General features: G+C 39.2%; 1 protein-coding gene across 1 annotated transcript; it reads left to right on the top strand.

Annotated features, from left to right (window-relative positions):
- The first annotated feature begins 10,514 nt into the window (after window positions 1–10,514).
- On the top strand, window positions 10,515–13,792 carry CLDN12 (claudin 12). Its single transcript, XM_060107782.1, has one exon. It carries the CDS (start codon window positions 10,545–10,547, stop codon window positions 11,277–11,279), a length of 735 nt encoding a protein of 244 aa, XP_059963765.1. The 5' UTR covers window positions 10,515–10,544; the 3' UTR covers window positions 11,280–13,792.
- The last annotated feature ends 10,158 nt before the right edge of the window (window positions 13,793–23,950 follow it).

Here is a 23,950-nt window from a genome sequence, read left to right as displayed (position 1 = left end):
TGATTTAGATGTTGAAAGACTCAACCGGTCATTGCTGGGTTTGAAGATGGAAGGGGGCCACAAGCTAAGGAATGAAGGTATCCTCAGGAACTGGAGAAGTAGAAGGAAAAGGAGATTTCCCTGGAGCTTCCAGGAAAAAACACAGCTCTTGCTTCCAGAAAAAAACACAGCTGATACCTTGATTCTAGCCCAGGGAGACCCTGTCAGACTTCTGACCTCCAGAACTGTAAGATAGTAAATTTGTGGTGTTTTAAGCCACTGAGTTTGTGGTAATTTGTTGAAGCAGCAATAGGAAACTAATAGATAACTAAATGAGAATCTTCGTAGAATTTTGGAGATGAACGGTATATTGCAGTGAACTTGGAAGCCAGGATTGTTAATTGCTCAAAGTCTTACCTAAAGTACTTCTGAGAATGGTATTCCAACATTCTAGTCCCACTAGGGCATGTAAGTATTTCATTTAATCTTTTCCGTACCAAAGGCAGGCTAACCATAGAGCTGAACTTGATCAATAAGTCTAAAAATAGGATTGTCTTCCCTTCCTTTTATAGCTTTAAAAAAACATATTATCAAGTACATATACCTCTCAGCTAAAGTCTGCTAAAAAGGTAGTCATCAATGACGGGGAAATAAATTATAAAATGATTTTGTACACAGTTATTTGATTCAATTCAGTTTTATAGATTAGAGAACTGAAGTTCAGAGCAAAGAATCCTGTGTCATATCGTCATCATCCATCTGCTATTGCCAGAGCTGGCCTGGAGCCCAGAGCCTTATTGTACCCAGAAATCCTTTTAACACCCAATGCTGTCCCTCTTTCACATTGTTACATCTCTAGGTCTGGCTTTGGGATCGGATTGCTTCTGGCCTTAAATCACCTTACATCCTCTGAAGCAGTATGGAAGATGAGAAAGTGGTAGCAGTGCACAGATAGTAGCCTTTTTCATTACTAACACATAGTCCCATTACTAGAGCAACACAAAAAAGTCAAATGGAAATAGCAAATATGTAAAGTCCTTATTGTGTGTTAGACACGTTTACTGTCTATGTATAGTAACTCATTTAATCCTCACCATAGTTTCTGATGTAAATACATTATTATTACAGATGAGATCCTGAGCTACAAAGAGGTTATTTAACTTGCCCAAGGTCATACAGCGGCAGAGTGGGATAGGTGCCGGAGTCCAGCTCCAGCGAGTCCAGGGATACCCGAGGGATGGATAGCGTCGGCGAAGGAAATAATTCTATTACACTTCTTAAAGTATCAGCATTGCATGTTTCTCTTTCTCATGTCTTTATTCTTCATTCTTCTTTATTGTTTACAATCACAGGTTTATGTATTGTAGTTGATTACATTACCAGGTACGTGGCCAAACAATCTTAACACAATCAAACCTCAAAATGTTCTATAAAGATTTTTTAAAACAAATATCCCCTAGTTTCTAGATATCCTATTAAAATATTTCCCCAAGTTCCCATTAATCACAGGTTGTTTCTTAGTAACCAAGTCAAGCAGTTATATGATTATTTCAATTGTAAAAGTTGGAGCTACTTGTTCCTATTTTTCTTCTTGCATGAGCAACCTTTTACAATGGTTCCATGAAAATATTTACAATGTACCTGCATGCTCTTTCTCGTTGTTTCCTTTAACTGAGACAGTGTTTTCTCCCTATCCTGGCAACGAATTCTGCTCTAGTCATTTGTTTTTCTATAATTAATCTTCCTTTATAATAGAACCATAAATCTCCTATGTCGTCATCAGGAACTCCGGCCCATGGCCATAACTCCATACTAGAGAGTGTTTTTCATAAAAACATCCCCTTAGTTCCAGGCTCTTAATTCTTTACCTATTTCCCCGGGGGTTTAGTGGGTACTTCCCTTTCTGTGGTAGTTTCAGGAGGGGGAGTCCTAGAGGAATTTTTCTTTCACGTGGAGCAACATCCCCCCAAAATTGCCCCTGTATGTAAATTTATTATCATAAAACATAACAACGGAGCTGTAGTCCACCTTCCTGGCACGGCGCTGCCTTGCAGTTTCGCCTTCCATTACTCATGACTTTGTCATGGTGCAATGGCTCCAGGATGGCTTCCGACATCTCCCCCTTTTTTATTTTTTAAAAGTGCGGTATGCCTTCCGTTGCTCATGACTTTGTCATGGTGCAATGGCTCCAGGATGGCTTCTGACAGATAGGGATGGATGCCATCCTTTACTTTCATTTAAAACTATGATACCTTTTCTCAAACTTTTTATTTTGAAAATGTTCAAAGGTACAGAGAATTTGAATAGTATAATGAACACCCATATACTTACTCTCTCTAGATTTAACGATTATCAATATTTGCCACATTTACTTTATCTCCATTTATGTGTATGTATGATCATGACACTTCAGCATCTGCCCAGGGCAGGCCACCTCCAAATATGCCTCAATGGCATATTGATTGTTTTGAATTAAAGTTACTTGAGAAACAGCAGGTGGAAAAAAAAAATGATATAAAAACAAAAAAACACTCTGACCCTCCCTCCCCCTTTCCCACTGAAAGTGGTAAATAAATCATTTAGTGGGAAATATTTACTTGGGTACCCAACTCAAAACTATTTTTAGTTTTGTTTCCTTTAACTGTTTTTTAGACCTATAACTCAAATCTGGACGGAACTGAAGGTGCTAGAGGAATGGTGGAGGTGGGAAGCGGAGCAGAGGGCGGGAGGTGGTCCCAGGATATTGCCTGGGACTGCCGGCCCAGTGGATTTTGGGAATTGTAGTCTTCCAGTCATCCAGGACGTTCTGATTTAGGGAACCTGACTACGAGTCCCAGAAGCCTCCGGTGTGGCTCACTGGGAACGCACTTCCTGGGACGCGGAGAGGGAGACGCTCTAAGAGGTTCCTCAGTGTGGGCGAGTAAAATGCTCTGGATGTGAGAAACAGGTAGGTCTGGTCAAGAATGTTACAATTTCTGGGTCTTTTGCATAAGTAGTTGAGGATTTTGTGTAAGGTTGCTTAAACGACGGGAGTCATTTAGCCTTGAAAAATGCTGACCACATTTGCGGACGTGACCACTGAGTGAGGAGGTATTTGGTAGAGTTCTAAAAAATTATTTTGGACTCAGGAGTATGAAAATGTCTAGGTGTCTGGTCGGGGCAGCCAGGGGCTTGGGGCTTGCCTGGCCGGGTGTTCGGTGTGGAGCTGCAGGTTGCTATTTTTGAATCAGCAGCTCATGCTGGTTGTGTAATGATGACCTGCTCACTGTTCAACCCACTAGTGTTTCAGAGATGGGTTTTTCTGAGAGCGTTCATAGTCACTGTTGTGGTCTCTTTCCATTGGTTCTAACCTGGAAAGCTCTTTTTTTTTTTCCCCCTCCTTTTTTCTGCTCCCTCTGGTGCTCCTGAGGACACAGCTCAAAGGGAGTGAGAGGAGGGTGGGGGGGGGGGGAGGGGAGGCTTCTTTGGAAGCTTGATTTGCTTTCCTCTGAAGCCCAAGTTCTGTGTTACAGGCTTTGCAAGAGGCTAGTCACGACATTAGAAAGCCAGACTTGGTGACCCCACTTAAAAATGATTGCTCAGAGGGCTTCCCTGGTGGCGCAGTGGTTGAGAGTCCGCCTGCCGATGCAGGGGACACGGGTTCGTGCCCCGGTCCGGGAAGATCCCACGTGCCGCGGAGCGGCTGGGCCCGCGAGCCATGGCCGCTGAGCCTGCGCGTCCGGAGCCTGTGCTCCACAACGGGAGAGGCCACAACAGTGAGAGGCCCGCGTACCGCAAAAAAAAAAAAAAAAAAAAGACTGCTCAGAGGGCTTCCCTGGTGGCGCAGTGGTTGAGGATCTGTCTGCCAATGCAGGGGACACGGGTTCGAGCCCTGGTCTGGGACGATCCCACATGCCGCGGAGCAACTAGGCCCGGGAGCCACAACTACTGAGCCTGCGCGTCTGGAGCCTGTGCTCCGCAACAAGAGAGGCCACAACAGTGAGAGGCCCGCGCACCGCGATGAAGAGGGGCCCCCGCTCGCCGCAACTAGAGAAAGCCCTCGCACAGAAACGAAGACCCACCACAGCCAAAAATAAATGAATAAATAAATTAATTAATTTAAAAAAAATGATTGCTCAGAGATCCTGTTGTGTATTTTCTATTGTAAAAATGATTTCACTTAACTTTGGAGTGAGCAGTTGTGCTTGAAACCAACCCAGACATACATCTGGAAAAGAGAAAAACAAAAACAAAAGCAAAAAAACACCTGATTGAAATCACTTCTGTGCAGACTGTTGGGAACATCATTCTACTTAATGATCGTAGTAGGGCTAGTGATACAGCCTTAACCCAGGAAGTTTTCAGGTGTTTACAAGTTTTCCTTCTCATCCTCCTATTTGAGGTAAATAGTATTTGAAGAGGAAGTTGTTGATGCTTAAGAAAGATATATGGAAACGTTTAAATGGCAGGTTGAGCTATTGGTGGAGCTATAAACTCAAAAAAACATTCTAGATGCAAATTTTAGGAGGCATAGTGCAAATCAGCTTGGACTAGTTTTGTTGTCAGTATCCTTTTAAAAGTATCCTTTTAAAAGGTATAAAAGAAACATCATGAATGTCTTTTATGCCAAGACAACTAATCACAGAGTGTTTCATCGGCCCTCCATTCTTTCACTATAGTCATGAAAGTATCTAAAAAATTCATTAAATATTGATCATCTATTTCCAGGACAGTAAAGTGACTTTTATCCTTATTTTTCCTATCTTCTTGAATCACAAAATGAGGGTTAATTTTTTCTTCTGTATCTCACATATAGATATTGTGTGAATTTAAGAAAAAACTGCCTTTTTTTTTTTTTAACCCATTGACCACCTTTTTTTTTTTGCGGTATGCGGGCCTTTGACTGTTGTGGCCTCTCGTGTTGCGGAGCACAGGCTCCGGACGTGCAGGCTCAGCGGCCATGGCTCACGGGCCCAGCCGCTCCGCGGCACGTGGGATCTTCCCAGACCGGGGCACGAACCCGTGTCCCCTGCGTCGGCAGGCGGCCTCTCTACCACTGCACCACCAGGGAAGCCCTGACCACCTTTTTTGGTTTAAGATTTCATTGATTGCAGATGATTGCTAATTATTTCTCCTAATGCCCTGTGAATTCAAATTGAGTTTTTAAACTAGTACCATATTAATCTGAAGTACTTTTCCTATTTCTTTAGGTCCACATCATCTGTGCTGTGTGTTCAGATGTGCATATATTTCTTCTAAGTTGATTAAAGTTGTTTTAGAACTATCAAGTACCTCAAAGAGTAAGTACATTCCTTGATTATATCTCTTCCTTTTGCTACCATATATCAGATGACACTTTTTTCTCTTGTTTAACAAAATAAAGTTATAGGACAGACCTCCATTGCAAGTGTTATGTTGATGATCTACAGTTTCTAAGAAAACCCAAATTACGGTAGAAAGGACTGCTAGTGTTACTACCAAGGATTAATGTAGCTGCTGTTACAGATGTGTTCTTATGTAGCTATTCCTTAGAATTGTTCCTGAAAAAATACAACAATGGATCTGGTAATTCTTTAAGCTCTTAGCCACTATTCCTGCTCCAAACTTCTTTGAACTCTATTCCAAACCACAGGAAAGATATTCTTTTGAAAATATTTTTATTTGAAATATCTTTGATAACCTTTAATTGTGTACAAAAATTTATCCATCTACTTCTCTGCAAGTCATTGTGGAACAGTTAGATGACAAATGTGAAGTGGGTGTTTTGAACAGAGTTCTTGTCTGATTTGGTCAGTAACTACTCTCAAAGAGAAGGCTCTCAGATAAACCTACAATAATCATTACAGACTTAAATTCCTGACCCTATTCTGCTTTACAAAGGGCTTTACTATTTATGATCTCACAGCTACCTTGGGGGACATTTGAGAAATTTGAGATGCAGAGGACATAGGTGACTTACCCAGTTTGAAAATGGTAGTTTATGACTGGCATATGAGTCTTGAGTTGCCTGGGTTACAATACCAAGCTGCCTCCCAGATGGAAACAGCAAGCCGACACATCTGTATATACAACCCAGCTCAAGACTGTCAGCCAGCTAGTGTTCATGGGTGCTCCTCAGATTGTTAAACTGTGTTCTTAGCCTTGCACATTTGCTGCAGTCGCTAATAAGGGGTTTTCATATGGCAAAAAGATGTTTTTTTCCTCACTGGGAGAAATATTTTAAAGAGGAAATATAAATAAAAATATAATAAATTGTTTAACTTTGATAAGCAAGCATTAATTTGATATATGAACCAGTCTTAATGGCAAGGGGCGAATCCCATATGTAACATACCTGTTAATTTGAAAACACGAGAATCAACAGAGCCATAATTGATCGAATCTCTAACCACTGTGGAAGTTAACCAGTGTCGCCAAACTTAGATATGTGTTTCTACAAGCATAGGCTGTATATAAATACCTGGGAATGGCCTCATCTTTCTTGGGAAGTTTCTGGGGGAAGAAAATGAACTTAACTTTTAAAAATGAGAAGCTTTGGCCAATAAAGAATGGAAAGCAGGGGCGCATTCTAGAAGCAGTTTGAAGGCTTCAAAACAGAGTATGAATGAATGAAATGAGTGGAACTGATCCTAGAGCAAATTATTAACTTTCTGTGTCCTGACCATACTCACATGGACCTTCCATTTGTTTGTTCATTCATTCAACAAATAATTGAGTGCCTTCTGTGTGCCAGTGTTGGACACAGTGAATAAAACAGAAGGCTCTCTGTCCTCCTGAAATTTACAGTCTGGTGAGAAAGATAAACACTGAACAGGGAATATAAGCATAATCACTGCTACCAAAGAAAAAGTGCGAAGGTGCAGCCAGAGCGTGTAACTAGGGGCAGGGGGAAGGTGAAGGGTGGGGGAAGAGAGGGGGGGTTTAGGGTCAGACTCCCTGGAAACCAGAAAAATGAGTACAAGTTAGCTAAGCAAAGAATAGGATGGGATTAAGAAAGTTCTAGGAGGAAAAACAGCATGAGAAAAAGCCCTTAGCCAAATTGAAAAACAAAATTTGAGAAGTTAAAGGAAAAGCAGTATGGCTTCATAGACTGTAATATGTAAGGTGGGAGAATGACACAATAAGGAGATTGAGAATCTGGCAGGAACCAAATGGTGGGATTTAAAACTTTGGAAACTATGGGAAAGATTTAAAACTTTATTCTGAGGAAGCTATTCAATAGGAAGCTATTGAATGGTAAGAAATGTAGTGAAATGATCAGATTTGCATTTGAAAAAATTATACCAGATTCAAAATTAATTGGTATAGCTCTAAGAGTCAGCATTATCTTTCAGTTTTAAATCACTAAACATATTCCTTTTCCCAACTATCCCTATAAAATTGTTAGGTCATCCCTCTAGTGAGATATACTACTTACCATCAAATCATACATATGTGGAGTTAAGAACAGGGTATAAAAAGTAAAGCAGCTGGGCTTCCCTGGTGGCACAGTGGTTGAGAGTCCGCCTGCCGATGCAGGGGACACGGGTTTGTGCCCCGGTCCGGGAAGATCCCACATGCCACGGAGCGGCTAGGCCCATGAGCCATGGTCGCTGAGCCTGCGCGTCCGGAGCCTGTGCTCCGCAACGGGAGAGGCCACAACAGTGAGATGCCCGCGTACCGCAAAAAAAAAAAAAAAAAGTAAAGCAGCCAAAGAACGTTACAAAGAGCAAGGACATTAATTCCAGCACTGAGACTGAAATTTAGTTAAATAGAGGTTAATAGTATTTCCCTTCTGAAAAATGCCATGGTATACTTGTTGGCTCTCTAAAATAGGACTGTTAGTTAGTCTCTAGGATCTGAGCTAAGAATACTTCAGCAGACACAAATTCAGGGGACTGATATAACACTTGTATTGATTTGATGCAGGATAAATTTGAACATACTTGATAGTGAAATAGATATTGACTATTGACCCACCTCTGTTTATTAGTGTCATTTGATAGTCTGTAGGCTAAGAATACAGAAATTTATTTATCAATAACAAAATAATTCATACTGATCTTTTTTCTCATTCCATTTGTGTTGTAGGAATCAGGGGTACAGGGCAGCTTGATTGAAGAAATCTCAATTACATTGATACTCCAAGTATTTGTCCTCTACCTCTGAAAGCAGGAAGGAATTGTGATTGGGTTAGGACTTTGCATGGGTTATCTGAAGGAGTTCTGAAGCTTTGAAAGAAACTGGGGGAACCTTTTTCTTACGTCTTCACAACATTGATTAAATCTTCATTCTCCTTCATTGCTCAGTTTTTCTCTAACACTGAATGATACATTTTTATGAACAGGTATCTTATTGGGTCACTTTGCTTAATACCTAACAATAATCACTTGATATGTAATAATCAGACATCTCTTTCATTATCAGCATTTTGAGTTCTTATAAAACAGCATATTCTTTCCCTCAGTCTGACTGTTAACACACTGGGGCAAGGTCCAGATCTTAATGGCCTCAGTGTCCCTCTAGGGCTTAACAGAGTGTTTTGCATGTGCTAGACACTCAGTAAATACCTGTTGAATGAATGCTTGCTTAGTAATGGCTACTTCCTTGTCCAGTTCTATGTCATTAATAGCCTACCTTTGTGCGTTGCTGTGGCCTTGGGTCGGGGCCCAGTATTTATTTATTCAAATATTCCTAAAATGACTCTTGTGCCAGGCACTGTGCAAGTTACTTACAGTATACTAGGGGGACAGGCGAATGAGCAGAAACTAACAGGAAGCTGGATTCTAGAGACTGACAACAGTAGTGGCATTTTCCAGGGTAAACATCCTCAAACTTGCACCAGAGTTTCCATTGTTGGACTAAAGTGATTGGTTGGTTGCTAAAATTAAGCATTTAAAATTTGCAGGAAAAAAATAAATTAGTACCATAATTCCTTTATTTGAAGTATTTTCATCCATAACATTTTCTTAAACAATTGCTACTTTTGGTAATATTGATAGAAGACAACATGATAAACAAGTAGTAAACTAAGAACAGAGAAACTTAGAACTAGTTATGCTTAACTTGAGGACTTTAAAAAATGGTCACTTGTGCTTAAACTCTGATTTTTATATTGTACGCTTATATATGTGTGTGTGTGTATAGGTATGTACACATATGTCTATGTTTTCTGCTAGTAAAATTATTCCTAGTTCATGTGATTGCATTATATATGTAGTAAAGTAAAATAGTCTGTTCTGTTGTCTCATAGGAGGCATGATGGAAGGCAGAGAAAATACATTTGAGTGGTGTTTGGAGAGTGAGTTTCAAACTCTTGAAGAAATAAAGCTGAATAATATACTGGTTCTTATAATTTGTCATATACAGAAAAAGAACATAGCCTTTTAATTTGAGATGAAAGGCCTGGCTACTTTTTTTCTTTTTTCTTATAACAGCATTAATAGAGATAGGTTGTCATTACTTCAGAAATCTTTGTGTTCATCTTATATGAGCAGTAATAGTAGACTAACCAATCATAGTATATTAGTATAATAACCAATAACCAATAGTTTAATAACCTGAAATGCATGCCCGTCATCTTGAAGCAGTCAGGAAGTAGATGAGTAGAATAATTTCAGGGACCGTTGTTCTCTCTTTTTCGTTTGAGTCTCATTGGAGAGGAGTCTATTTACGTTTTGTGATTTTCTGGTATGCCTGGTATATAGGAATGAGATGTTTGCTTTTTTTTAATTTAACGTTTATTCAACAGATGTTCTTTGAACTGCTCCAGAATGCCAAGCACTGAGCTGATCACTGAGTGCTAAGAAGTAGTTAACGCTTGTATCACACTTAGAAGGCGCCAGATGTAACTTTAAGCATTTGACATTATATTAACTCATTGAATACTTAGAAAACCCTGTGAGGTAGGCACAATTAATTTTCCCATTTTACAGATGAGGAAAATGAGGCACACTGAAGTATTGTTGTTGACCCAAGGTGACTTTGGTCACTTGGCTAGTAAGTGAGTAATTGGGGATTGGAACCCAAGCAGTCTGGCTCAGAGTCTGCCCTCAACCACTCTGCTGCCCTGTAGTGCTTCTTTCCCTACGCCTTTGTCTTTTATGCTGGTCTCATTTTACATTTGCGTGAGCATTTGAAGCCGAAGTTGTGTTGTTTGTAGTTGACGGTTGATGAGTGTTTGACCCTGTATATTTGAGTGTCTGACACATCAAAGTGCTTGATATGTGGTTGTTGAATGAGTGATTTTGGACAACCGAGAGAATTCCTGATGTGATGTTAAGAGAATCTGAAATTATTTTGGTTGTTCCTCTGATTCACTGTGTAGAAAAACACTCATGTGTGAAGACTTTAGTTGTTGTATGACCCAGGCAGTAGTAAGCAATCGTGTGTGTGTGCAGCTGTGCTCTGAGGTCACATGCATGTGTGCTTATATACATTCATATGGTACATGGAGATGAGACAAGGGACAGAATTTCCCTGTTTGCATTGATGTCATTGGTTTGTGTTTCCAGTCAGCACCATGCTCTCCTATTGTCCCCTCATGATTTGTCCTCTTGTGTGTCACCCCCTAGTCTGACTGGCAGTACTGCACAAGCCTGCCTGCCATGGGCTGTCGGGATGTCCATGCAGCCACGGTCCTCTCCTTCCTGTGTGGAATCGCCTCGGTAGCAGGCCTCTTTGCGGGGACTCTGCTTCCCAACTGGAGAAAATTACGACTGATCACATTCAACAGAAATGAGAAGAACCTGACTGTTTACACAGGCCTGTGGGTGAAGTGTGCCCGATACGACGGGGGCAATGACTGCCTGATGTATGACACTACTTGGTACTCATCAGTTGACCAGCTGGACCTGCGGGTCCTCCAGTTTGCCCTGCCCCTCAGCATCCTGATTGCAACGGGGGCCCTGCTGCTCTGCCTGATTGGAATGTGTAACACCGCCTTCAGGTCCTCGGTGCCCAACATCAAACTGGCCAAGTGTCTGGTCAATAGTGCCGGCTGCCATCTGGTGGCCGGGCTGCTGTTTTTCCTGGCAGGTACTGTGAGCCTCTCCCCATCCATCTGGGTCATCTTTTATAACATCCATCTGAACAGGAAGTTCGAGCCAGTCTTTATGTTTGACTATGCAGTGTATGTCACTATTGCTAGTGCTGGGGGCTTGTTTACTACTTCCCTTCTACTGTTTATTTGGTACTGTGCATGCAAATCTTTGCCTTCTCCTTTCTGGCAACCGCTGTACTCCCATCCTCCCAGTATGCATACATATTCACAGCCCTATTCAGCACGCTCCCGCCTCTCTGCCATAGAAATCGACATTCCAGTAGTTTCACACACCACCTAGTGGGGAAATAGTTGCTAAAGAAAACTTGTAGCCTCACATTTCCCTTGTGCAAGGAGCTATTTTGGACCTATATACCTTTTCCTTTGATCAGTCAGTGAAGGCAAATTAGTATGTCTTAGTAAGATGAAGTGCTGCTAGTTTTTATGAAAAGTACAATATTTAAATATGAATCATTCCTTTTATCTTCTTATGCTAGAAGGATTTTTAACCTCCAGGTTGATATCTGACCAGTTATTTCGGTGGAAAGGACCTGTGTCTCAATTGAGGTGATTTAGAGCAACATAGTAAAAAATGATTGCTAAGAGAAGCTCTTATAAGCGATCCTTATGAGTATTTCAGATTGTGTATTGTCCTTTTGCTATAATACTTTAAATTGGGAAAAAAGGGCAATTTCAAATTAAAAATTTTTTTTCAGGTGAGGGTAATATTTTAACAGTAGCCAGTCTACCAGCTTAGGCTGTAACTTTTCTTACTTCTTTCTCGGGGCGAAATATATTGAATAGAGTTCGGTATTTTGAAGATGACTTTCTTTTGTGAGTTCTTATCTTCTACCTCATGCCTGTGTTTAAAAATAAAATGTATTTTAAGTAATGTCAGAGAGAATAAGCCTAACATTTAAAATATCTATTAGTATGGATAAGATTTAACATAATTTTAAAAGTTAATAGTTCTATAAGTTGTATTATTAAAGTCAAAGTGTGCCATGTGATGGATTGGTGCTTCCTCTGAGGCAGAAAAACTTTCCTCCAGATATCATCCACCAAGTGGTACTCATGCCCACATATAATCTCTTAGTGACTAAGAGAAAGAAATAAAGAGGCCCGAGTGGTTACTTCTCCTTTAGACAGTGGTAGGGGACAAGCATCTGTTCTTCAGTGACAACATCAGAGATTCATTCTGGTGACTGCCTTTTGGGTGATGGGTGAAGTGAGGCATGACTTCACCATGACCACATTCACCCTTGATTCAGTTCCTGCCCCCCTCACTAATTATTTCCTTGAGGATATATCTTTGCCCAATACTTTACTAGGTGCTATAGAGGATACATGCAAAGTATGAGGTCTGGTCCCATCTACTAAGAAATTTTAATTTAATAGAGAAGATCAAACTGTTATCTGACAATTAGGGAACAGTCTGACTTCAGTGACAGCTGGTCTTCACTTCTCAATCATTGATCTAGGGATATATTTCATCCAGAGACATGGCTTTCTGGCAGACAGGCTTATTGTACAATACCAGCAATATTTAGAACCCAGAAATTCAGTTTGTTGGATCCTTTAGAGCACCTACATTAGCCTAGACACTGTAATAACATGATATCAGATTCATAAGAATGGATGGGCAAAAGTGGTAAAGATTAAATTGTTCCCTTTTCACCTCTGAAAGTATGATGATGTATTAAAGAGGGAGGAATATTTACAATCTCTCTTCTAATGGGGTAACATTTAGAGGAAACCATGTTAACACTGAGATGAATGCTTAGAAATTCAGGGATATTGGGTGTTTACCCTTATGAATTTGAGCTGTTTATTTGATGTAATTTGCTACACATTAGTACTATGTTCATGGGGATTTTGTTCTATTACCCATTACAAAATTCACAGACAGCTAGTTGCATGGTTAACAGATTATTGTGCCTCTTTTGCAAATCTGAGTATGCTTCTGGTACTTCTGTGGATGTAAATGGTACTTTTGTTTCTAATTACAAACACTAGTTTATGTATATAGCAAGTAAATACAGTTGTATAATTTTTAATTGCCATCCGTTGAAAGCATGCAAAACTATGGTTTCTTAGCTATAGCTTCTGATTTCCTTCAGTTCTTTTAATTCTTCTCAGATATAGCTGAGTCTTGATCATTCCAAGACAGCGGCAGGTAGAATTTTGAGATTAATATTAATTTCCCTCTTTGCTAATTAATTTCTGTCCCCTCTCTCACTGAAATTGTCCAAAAGTGTCAAGAATTCCACCATTCTTTGTATAAACAGTGTTAAAAGCAGACTCAGCCGTTAATATTCTAGACAGTTTTTAGTCCATGGGATCATGTATATAAAATGTTAAACTTTTCCTGTAAGAATCTTTTGGATTCTTTTCATAATCTGTAGCCTCTAATTAGTATTTATTATAGATTCACTTGGCAAAAGAAACAGTTGTTTCCCTTATTGTCGTTAATATTTCAGATTTGCTATCAGGAGCTGTTCTTCAAAGCCATCAAAGGAAATCAAGTATTTATAATTCTTTTTAATAACTTTTGAGCATTCATCAGTCTATCATTGTGATGGGGGATATCTTTTTTTGTTGTTACAAGTCTCTTAATGTTAAAGGCCTTTTACAGAAGCTTGGAAAAGCTTAAATGTAGTATGATCCACCAGATCTGGTTTATCCAACCATGGGAGAAAAAAAAACCCTGAGCTTACTTTACTTGTAAATAAATATACACTATAATAGATAATATGTTTGCTGTAAACTGCAATGTAAAACCTCGATAAAACTGCACTGTACTTGATGTTTATTAAAAGATGTATTTTTACAAGTTTCTGTTTCCTCATTTCGTCAGTGCTTTAAGTTGAAATATTTCGAGAAATGTTTCTCAAATATGTGCAAATTGAAAAAGACACAGCACCACTGAAAGCCCTGTAGAATAGCAATTGGAACAGAATTGGAAAACTTGGCATTACTATCTCAGAAGCATCAGGACCATTCATTTCTAAGAGTGGTCTTAGGAGTTCACTGGACTATTTCAACATTCCACAAAAAAAAACACCAAATAAAGTCAAATGTGCCAGACTTGCCTCATCAGTGGAGTGTTTCGGCGGTCTGTGATCTTGGAGATTGGGATTTCTCAGATGGTTAAGTGGCAGGATCTTTCCTTATTCTTCAGAACTCAAGGTTAACAGGAAAAGCAGTCCTACCAGGTAAGTCACCTCAGAATTTCTGGAGCCTGGAATGAGCTCTTAGTTTTCTGCCTCCTGGTGAGAGCATTCACAAGCACTCCTCACTGAACCCAAGGCTCTCTGGTGAGACATTAGATGCCAGAGCTGTACGTTGCACTGGAAATCCAAAGCTGCTTCAAGCTGGCCATCCCCATAGCTGATTATACTAATGCACCACAGTCCGGAGTCTGCCCCTTGGTTGCACAGTCTCACTGAGGGTGGCTGAAATGCTAGAGAAACTCTTCATGCTAACCAAATTCACAAGAGACTGATTTACCAACCAGAAGTGAGAAATATAGATGCCTTGCAACCACTATCCAAGACCAGTGTTTTAAAAATACACCCTACACAGAGCTCCTTGGAGAAAAGACTGATTTCACTCCTGGGGTAGGGAAAGTACAAGATGAGCCCAGCACATCGTCTTCCATAAAGGAAATGGTCAAAGAACGATGGGGATTTATCCAATTACACAGAAGCCGGCTTAAAGAGGTTCCCACTGGCCAAATCTGGGACAATCTGAGCATCAAAATAAATAATAGTAATGGCTTATAATCCATTGAATAAAGCAAAAATCCATGCATCCCTACTGATACAAATGGGAAGAAAGAAAAGTTGTTTCTTACAATAAAATACCAAATAATAAATATGGAAAAATAGATGGAGTTGGGAAAACATCAATAGAATTGAAACTAGTTGATGAAAGTTTGATGAGAAAGGATATTTACGTTGTCTCAAAATACTGCTCCACAAATTACTAATTTCGGAAGGAAAAGTAGTAACTATTAGTGGATAAACTTGACAGACACAGCCTTAACCAAGTGATTAAATTTATCACCAATGCAACAAACCAACACCATGCACCTTCTAATATGATGCAACAAGAAGGTCAGATCATTGCTTTTGTGGTGTTTCCATTAAAAATACATAGCTTGAGACTAATCTTGAGGAAACGTGCAGTATGTCAGTTCCACTTTTACTTTTTGCCTCCTCTACCTCTCCTGATCTCACACCTCTTCATTTTAATAGAAAAGCATAAAACCTTACAGTCAAGTTGTCTCTAAAATATTTCCTATAGTAACTCTTTTAGGAGAGAATTTGAAGAGCTTGTGTCAGGTTTCTCTGGGAAAAATAAAAAGGAAAGGTCCTTGCAGAAGAGATGTAAATCAAAGTGACAGAACCACAGGACTCATGGGATCTTAATTAGCTGTCCCATTTCATTGCTTAGCAGTATCTTCAATCCTGAAGTATACTGATAGGTTAGCCTAAGGGCTATCTCCCCTTCTTTCCCCTCCTCCACACTGGAGTAACCTTTCTAGGAGAAGGTCATTCTCCCTGTCCCTGGTGGATGTCTCACCACCCTCCAGCCCAGGAAGGTTCTCTGTCAGTGACATAGCATGCCAGAGCCCTTTAAAACCTCACTGCAGGACTGTGGAACTCAGAGAGAAAAAGCACAACTATAGCCTGCCTAACAGTCATATCCAAATCTGCTATTAACAGGAAATTTGGGTTTGTTTGTTTTAATTTGTTTGGAAATATGCCAGCTTTCCAGACTGTTATGTGAAACAAATCCTTGAGCAAATTTTGACGAAGAAAATGAGATGGTGAATCAGGACAGAAATTTTTTCTTATTTTGTATGAAAAACCCAGTATGACTGGGTCCTGTTAGCAGGAATGTAGTAATCATGATTTTGCGTGGTCCTTGTTCATTAAAATCCTCTATAGAAAAAAATACAGATTCATGTCTCCAGGGTTTTGCTTTATAGAAAAAAGTTAACAGCTTCTCATTAAGAGAAAAGGCATTATTGATACTTCAACTGCTTTATATATAATGGCCTCGCTCCAAGATTCACTCTTTAACAGTTTGAAAGGGTACTTCTAGTAAATAAATCCAGATAATTCATTTAAATTTTAAAATAATTTTTGCCTCTATCCCCATGTCCCTTTTCTTGTCCTCACTCTCAGGCTAATCTTGTGTTCTGGACAGTCCAAGTGGGGAGTTTAGCACCAGGAGGTTTCTGCAGATAGTGGGGACCCCAGGTCCTGGCAGTCCCCCTCTGGGGTGAGCAGGTGCCTAGGAAGCCTGTCTTTCCCCTTGCTGGACACGTGAATGAGGGCTTTGGCTCATGTTCTGACCTGCTAACTTGCTCCTGGCTGCTTCTGCTTTAACAGCTCGAAGGTAGCAGTGGATGCTGGAGCCCGGTGGTACTGGCCGGTTGTGCACATCTCTTCCCAACTCCTCGCCCAGTGACATCATGTTGGTAGTTTGAAATTGGCCATGGTGGAAGTACTGATGCCACAGAAATTAGCAAATGCTACAAGTTAGAGTTTGGGTTTTTTTTCCTTTTTTTTCTTTCCTCCCTCCCTCCCTCCCTCCTCCCCTGGGAAACTGGGAATTATAGCAAGTGCTGAGAGCTGTAAAACCTTATCTGTGATAAAGGTACACTGAAATAGACTTTTAATGGGCCTCTGTACCTCCAGTATTGCTCTGTGTCCCTCCCCACCACCAACCCATCCTGTACACAGACAACAGAAGGAACCTAATGAATGCAAGTATGACCTAGTCTCTCCTCTACTTAAAATAATTCAACAATTACCTCTCAGAACAGAGTCTAAACTCTTGTTTTAAGTCTGAGTGGTAGGTCTTGTGCAGTAGAACAGGTAAGACTACATCAAAGAATATAGAGCCAGGAAAAACAAACTGCCTGGCATAGCACAGCCATGCAAGTTATCTAGAAAGAGATTTTTTTCACTGTGTCCACAGCTGATCAGACTTGTAGCAATTATTGACACAATATCTCACAAGTCTAATGTGTAACAATGCAAATTCAAGAATAAATAATAGGGAATATCCCTTCTCAGGGACCTCTAGATTGGTTACATACCTTACTCAAGGAATTTCTGTTTCCTATATGGCATGATGAATGTGATAGCTAGCCTTTAAGATGGCCCCCAATGATCCCTGCTTCCTGGTATTCATATCCTTATGCAGTCCTATCCCACACTGAACAGGGCTGACATGTGTTACCAATAAAATTTTGCAGAAATGATAGCCTGTGACTTCTGAGGTTATAGGTCATAAAAGATGTTGTAGCTTCTGCCTCTCTATCTTGGATCACTTGCTCTGAGGGGAAGCCAGCTGCCACGTTGTAAGGACATACGCAGCCGTATGGTTAATTTAGGAAGAACCAAGCCGTCCTACCAACAGCCAGTACCAATTTTCCAGCCATGTAAGAAAGCCATGTTGGAAGCAGATTTCAGATCACTGCAGCCCTGGCCAACATCTTGATAGCAACCTGATTGAAAGATCCCAAGCCAGAATCACCTAGCCAAGCTGCCCCCAACATCCTGACCCACACACCCTGTGTGAAATAATGCTTATTGTTGTTTTAAGCTGCTGTGTTTGGGGGGCAATTTGTTATACAGCAATAGATGACTAATACAAAGAGCATAAAGCCAATGAAGGGGGGCAATCTTGAGGAATATTTGTTTTTATGCTATGAAGAGGTATTGTGAGATTTCCTTGCTCCATATCAGAAAAAAAATCTCTCTCATGATCCCAGATTCCCTTGGAAAGTGCTGAATATTTTTTGCCAAAATGTGGTAAAAGAGCCTAATCTGAAGTGTGTATGTTGGGGGTGGGAGGTGAGAAAAATCTGAGCTTAGGTTGGGAGCAGAGTTCTCTCTAATTCTGGTTAGGTTATAAGTGACTGCCTTTGTTGTCAGGGAAATAAACTGAAGAATAAACATTCATGGAGTTTGGGATAGATGTTAAATGCATTTACAGTCAATCGGATATACATAGTGGTTATGTTGTTCTCTGGTTACCAGGAACAACTAAATTATACCTGTAAAAAAATCATTTGTTTTTATCTAACAGTCCAATTATTTTTGGGGTCAGCCCTTCAGGAAGAAAATACAACTGATAGTTTCCTAGGTAGATGAGGAAATAGCTGATTCTGAGACTCATTAGGCTGTTGAGTTGACAAGTAATACCTCCCTTTGGTAGAACAAATAACAAGATAAAAGCCTGTGGCAGCAATTGTGAGATAAGCGTTGGGAGAGGGAAGCTGAATTGTATTGATATTTCAGTGCAGTAAAGTTAATCTGTTTGCTTTCCTAACACTTGGCCTGTAAAGGGGGCAAGCTAGGTGGCTTAGGATGCCCAGAAGGCAGCAGCCTAAGGGCACTGAGCTCCTTGGTTGGGGAATAAAAGAGATTCATAGGAGAAAATGAGACCTGGGATGGGGGTGGCGGGCGGCAGTGGATGGCTCAGCAATGGAAAGCATCAGAAGCCAACTTTCCCTACTCTTTAGGTTGCTTCTCTCCCCACCCAGCCTGTACAACTTGTCAGGCACTAAGGTGGAGAAAGCCATTAATGGTAAAGTGGAGTAGGGAGAGACTAGTAATTTCCACCCCCCCTCCCCACCCTCGCCCCCTGGGTGGAACCGCAATGCCAGTGGGATTAAACTAGCTTTGACAGGGAACAGAGCAAGAATTGAGGAAGACCTAACACCTTGTGGTAAATGAGAATTATCTATAGTGCAGCTCAAGTGAAATTCTTGCTTTTAGAAGTGATACCATGAAAGAATGATGAACAGAAATTCAGTTTATTCAGAGAACAAAAGTATGTGATTGTTAAGGAAGTAAAGGAATCGAAGTTTAAGATGTTCCAAAGAGAAAAATGGCAAAGAAAAAAGAAAAATCATCTTTACTTAGAAAGCCTGCTATCATCAGTCACTTATCAAGAGACTGGCAGCCTTTTTTTTCTGTGTTTATATATTTGTTTTTGTTTCTACAGATGCCTCTGAATTTTTTGTTAGAAGCAAAGTCACTCTCACTGCCAAGAGAAATTAGCAATGCTTTTACTGTGGCATAGAGACAAATTATACCAAGAACATATAAGAAGCACCCCCCTGCGCTCCCCCAGCTCCCGCTGGATCTGTGCTTTTGGAAGGCATTGTGTCATGAGGGCAGGACTGGCTTCATGGGACCTCATGCAGTCACGTGAGGCCCTGTGCTCAGCAGGGCTCTACCCTTGGTTTAATAGTCTGGTTGCTGTCTTGAAATTCTTAATTTGTTCCAGTGGGATGTAACAGAGAGAGCACTGGGTGTAGAGTCAGGAGCACAGAGATCTCTAGTTCCAGGTCTTGTCTGACTAAGTGGGCAACATTGTGCAGGCATGTGAAAATCCCTGCTCCTGTTTCTCAGTTTCTACATCTGTACATTGAGACCAGTAACATCAACCTTACTTCTTTTTTTTTTTTTTTAATAAATTTATTTATTTATTTATTTATTTTTGGCTGTGTTGGGTCTTTGTTTCTGTGCGAGGGCTTTCTCTAGTTGCGGTGAGCCGGGGCCACTCTTCGTCGTGGTGCACAGGCCTCTCACTGTCGCGGCCTCTCTTGTTGTGGAGCACAGGCTCCAGATGCGCAGGCTCAGTAGTTGTGGCTCGCGGACTCTAGAGCACAGGCTCAGTAGTTGTGGCGCATGGGCCTAGTTGCTCTGCGGCATGTGGGATCTTCCCAGACCAGGGCTCGAACCTGTGTCCCCTGCATTGGCAGGCAGATTCTCAACCACTGCGCTAACAGGGAAGCCCTAGATAGTAAATTTTATGTTATGTGTATTTTACCTCAATAAAACATTTTGAGAAAAGAAAAGTGGTAGGCTGGACTTGGCTGGGTTGGAATTTGTGGACCACTGCCCTAGTGGATCATCATGGGTTTATCCCACTTAGAAGACCCCTGGTCTATAAGAGAGAAGGGTGTGTATTTGCACAGTTCTCCAATAATATGACATAAAATAAATTAGGGGAAAAAAAAGACCTAGCCCTTAAACAGTATAGAGCTACCACACTGTTCTTCCATCATGTTAGGATAAAGATGCAGCCCTTACCCTTTAGTTCTAGGACAGGAAAAATGGAACATGGCATGGTCCAGGAGAAGGTATTACTATTTCATCAGTTATAAACCATGTCCATCTGAAAGAGACACGTGCCAGAGCTGTGAGTGGGTTCTACTCTGAGCTGGGGGGTAGGTGGCTAGGGGCCTGGGTGCTGATGTCATCTCTAGCTTTAAAAAATTTGTCCACAAACTCAGTAGGCAGACCTATTTTCCTCTTTTTGAAGTGCCTAAGGTTAAAGATATTTAATTTAGTTTGACCTGTAGATTGGATAGAGAAAATTGATAATAGGCTGTTAGTATTTTTTATACCAACCCAAAAAAAAGTAATTCTATAGGAGAAAATCACATAAAGTATGTAAACCTGCTTTGAAAATTGTAGAAAGCACCATGGACTGAAGGTATTAGGAACTGACTGGTATCTATAGCTAAATATCCTTACACATATCACTTCATTAATGTAATTCCTTGCAAATGAAAGATTTTTAAAAAGCAGCTGCATCTTCAGGTTTGATATTCCATATTTTGTTTTGCCAAGGTGAGACCTTCTTAGCCCTTTTCATTACTATGATTGTATTTTATATTTGATATAAAACTAAATTAATGAGCAACTATTTGTAAAAGTTATCACCTAACATTGTTGATTCACTTTCCTGTTTAATTTGCATCTCCTACTTCTTTCTTTGATAAATTCTTATTTTAAAGCCAAACATTTATTTAGCCTTATGTCTACATGCAGTTGCTTATATTTGGAACTTCTTAAATGGAACTAAGTGTGGGTTAGGTTTCAATATCTGCTTTAGCTATTAGTTTATGAGTACAGAAACAAATGATATCTGTTTCCTAATATATTTGTGCTTATTTACTTTAGATCAACATAAAATATGCAGCTCGATATAAGAGCATTAGGAAATACCTGTGACAATACAGATTTTGAAAAGCCAAATGTTATCTAGGGTCATAGGTTCCGCAAAGTATTCACATTTCTCAGAAGTAAGATGACACTGAATTGTGTCGTATTTAGCTTAAAGGACAATAGAGTGGACATGCAGAGCCCAGGCTAAGAGCCACTGCTTTCTAGAGTGCTGTCATCCCACCCCATCTCTTTTTCTAGGCACCCTTTTGATGGTTCTTTCACAGTGGGCCTTGTTCGTGTTTAAACTCAATGAATCTTTAAAAGTATTCAGCAATAGTACTTGAAGGGTCACCTCATCCAGAGGTATTTTACAGTTAACACTTTTAAAGATTGGAAAATCTTAAACTCCTCAAAATTAATCTTCAGTGGTGGAATTTAAGTTATTATGCATGTTTATGGTGAGAGTCTTTGAAGCCTGAGTTCCTCCTAGAAGCTCCCAAATCACATCATATAAGCCTACCCCATTTTAGTGCATTTTAGGCTAAAGTTTTGTAAAAACATATAAAAATTCATTGAGACTTCTTTATGAGAAAAACATTTTTTAAAAAGATAATTTGAAGATCACTTTGTGAAATGTTCTGTTTTGCAAAGTACTTTGTGATATATTAAATTTTCCTTGTTGTAGAGTTGCACTGGGTGGCATGTGTACATACCAATTATCTTAAAGTGAAGCACTATATATAGAAAGTTCTTTCTAGCCTTCAAATTTGATTGATCTACCTTGGCTATAGCTATAGCTTTATTTTTGTGGAAAAATTGTGACATCTAGTGGTTATTCTAAGTAATTCTAAGAAATAGTTTCACATGTTTTCCTTAAATTCATTTAAATGTGAGAACTTGCTATATAAACCACACTATAACAAATATTCTTATACACACCTTTTACATACTTAATTATATGGGATAAAGACCAAGGAGTGGAATTCCTGAGTGAAAGGATGTGTGTATTTAGAATGTTGATATTATCAATTCACCCTCCAAAGAAGGTTGCACCAATTTATACTCCTACTGTAACTGTGAATACATAGTTCTTCACATCATACCAACAATGACAATTACCAAAAGTTCATTTTTGTTTTAATGTTCATTTCTTTATGAATGGGCAGTTCATCTTTTTATGGCTATTTTTCCTTTTTCTTTTGTTTGTTTTTTATTTTGTTTGGCCTTGTTTTTCTTTATCAGTGAAGTGCCAGCACTCATTGAGGAAATTAGTCATTTATCTGTAATTTACATTGAAAATATTTTTCCCAGTTTGTCATTTGTTATTTATACTTTGTGATTTTTTATTTGTTTGTTTTGCTTTGGAAAGGTTTAATATTTATGTAGTCAGGTATATCAGTTTTTTCCTTTATAATTTTTGTTTTATGTCATATTTTAAAAGGCTGTCTCCTCTCCCAGAGGATAAAAATTTTAAATTGTGTATGTTTAGTTATGGAACATACTCATGTATGTTATTTATAGTTTTTTGTTTTGTTTTTTACATTTAGTCTTTTATCTATGTGGTATTTTAGTAAAGTAGGTAACTTTATTTTCCCCTAACAATGTAAAGGAGATTGGTAAATGTAAATATAGCTCTTAAGATTGAGGTAGGTATCCATACTGATGAGAAGCGGTGTGAAAAATATGCAAAGGGTAGAATAATATTGATAATATGATTCCTTTTATGTAGAAAAATTATTTCCCTGCAAAGGCACAGAAAATATCTGAAAGGATGTATAGTACACACATTTACACATGTGCACACATACAACTATTAGCAGTGGACACTTCTAGGGAGTACACATGAGATATTGGTGAGATAAGTAGAATTTTACTTTTGTCTCTATGGCACAGTTTTCTACAACTTGAGCATATTACCACGAACATGTATTATGTATGTTATAAAAATTATTTTAAAGTAATAGTTAATAACATGGGGAGATATTTTAGGATCTGTAGTTAACTGAAAAAGCAAGTTATAAATGAAAAGTAAAACATGATCCCACTTTAGAAAATAGAAGAATGTCTGTGTAAAGAAAAAAGACTGGGTGGATATACACCAAAATGTTAACAGTGATCTCAAAGTTGAAGGATTTGGGTAATTTTTATTGTTTTCTTTTGTACTAATTTCTACTTCCCAAATACTTTACAGTGGACACATTATATTTGTGATTATAAAAAGTAAAAAATATATATGTATACTAGAGTTGATTAATTCCTGTGTACAGATCTCTGTAAGATACATTAATTGTAATTTCATGTAGCTTACGATTTACTTACCCAAAAGCCTAGCGCTGCCCACTCTCTCTTCCCCACTCCAACAACCTATTTTATCATTAAGAAGTTTGATTTGTCAGGTATTTCTTATAAAATAAGATGATATACTCCTTAATAGTTTTAAAAGGAGAAATTTCTGGTTCATGGAGTCAGAAGATAATTGGATACAAAAATATCTGACATGAAGGTTATTTCCTCCACCAAATTTCAGTCATGCAAGACCTCTTAATCCTAGGATTTCTCCTCCGTACGGACTGATTTCATCTATATTTTATGTGGAATAAGTAGCAAATACTTTTGACATTCTTTGAATTCTTTTTAAATTATGTATATAATTATGCTCAGCCTTGTCCCAGAAAGGATTTAAAGTCATTACTAAAAACACACAAAGTTTAAAAATAAGTAAAATGTAACCAGATAAAGTAAAATATAAAATAAGTGGATGAAGAAATCAGGACAAAGAAAATATGAGAGAAGGAGAAAAAAAAATAAAAATACAAGATGAAATCTATCCCTTAAGAGCCATCACTGTTTTGAGGGTGATCTAACTGCTCTAAATAGCTCCCTCACCCTCCAAGAAAGAGACCAGAGTTGGGAAGGGTCAAGCTATCCTGAGAGTGAGGCCAAAGGGAAACTGCTCGGTGCATGAGGTTTATATATGACAATAACA

Source organism: Mesoplodon densirostris, chromosome 9, assembly GCF_025265405.1.
Source record: "Mesoplodon densirostris isolate mMesDen1 chromosome 9, mMesDen1 primary haplotype, whole genome shotgun sequence".
Taxonomy (NCBI): Eukaryota; Metazoa; Chordata; class Mammalia; order Artiodactyla; family Ziphiidae; genus Mesoplodon; species Mesoplodon densirostris.
The sequence above is the reverse complement of the archived record's forward strand: the minus strand, read 5'-3'. Positions and strand labels throughout refer to the sequence as shown.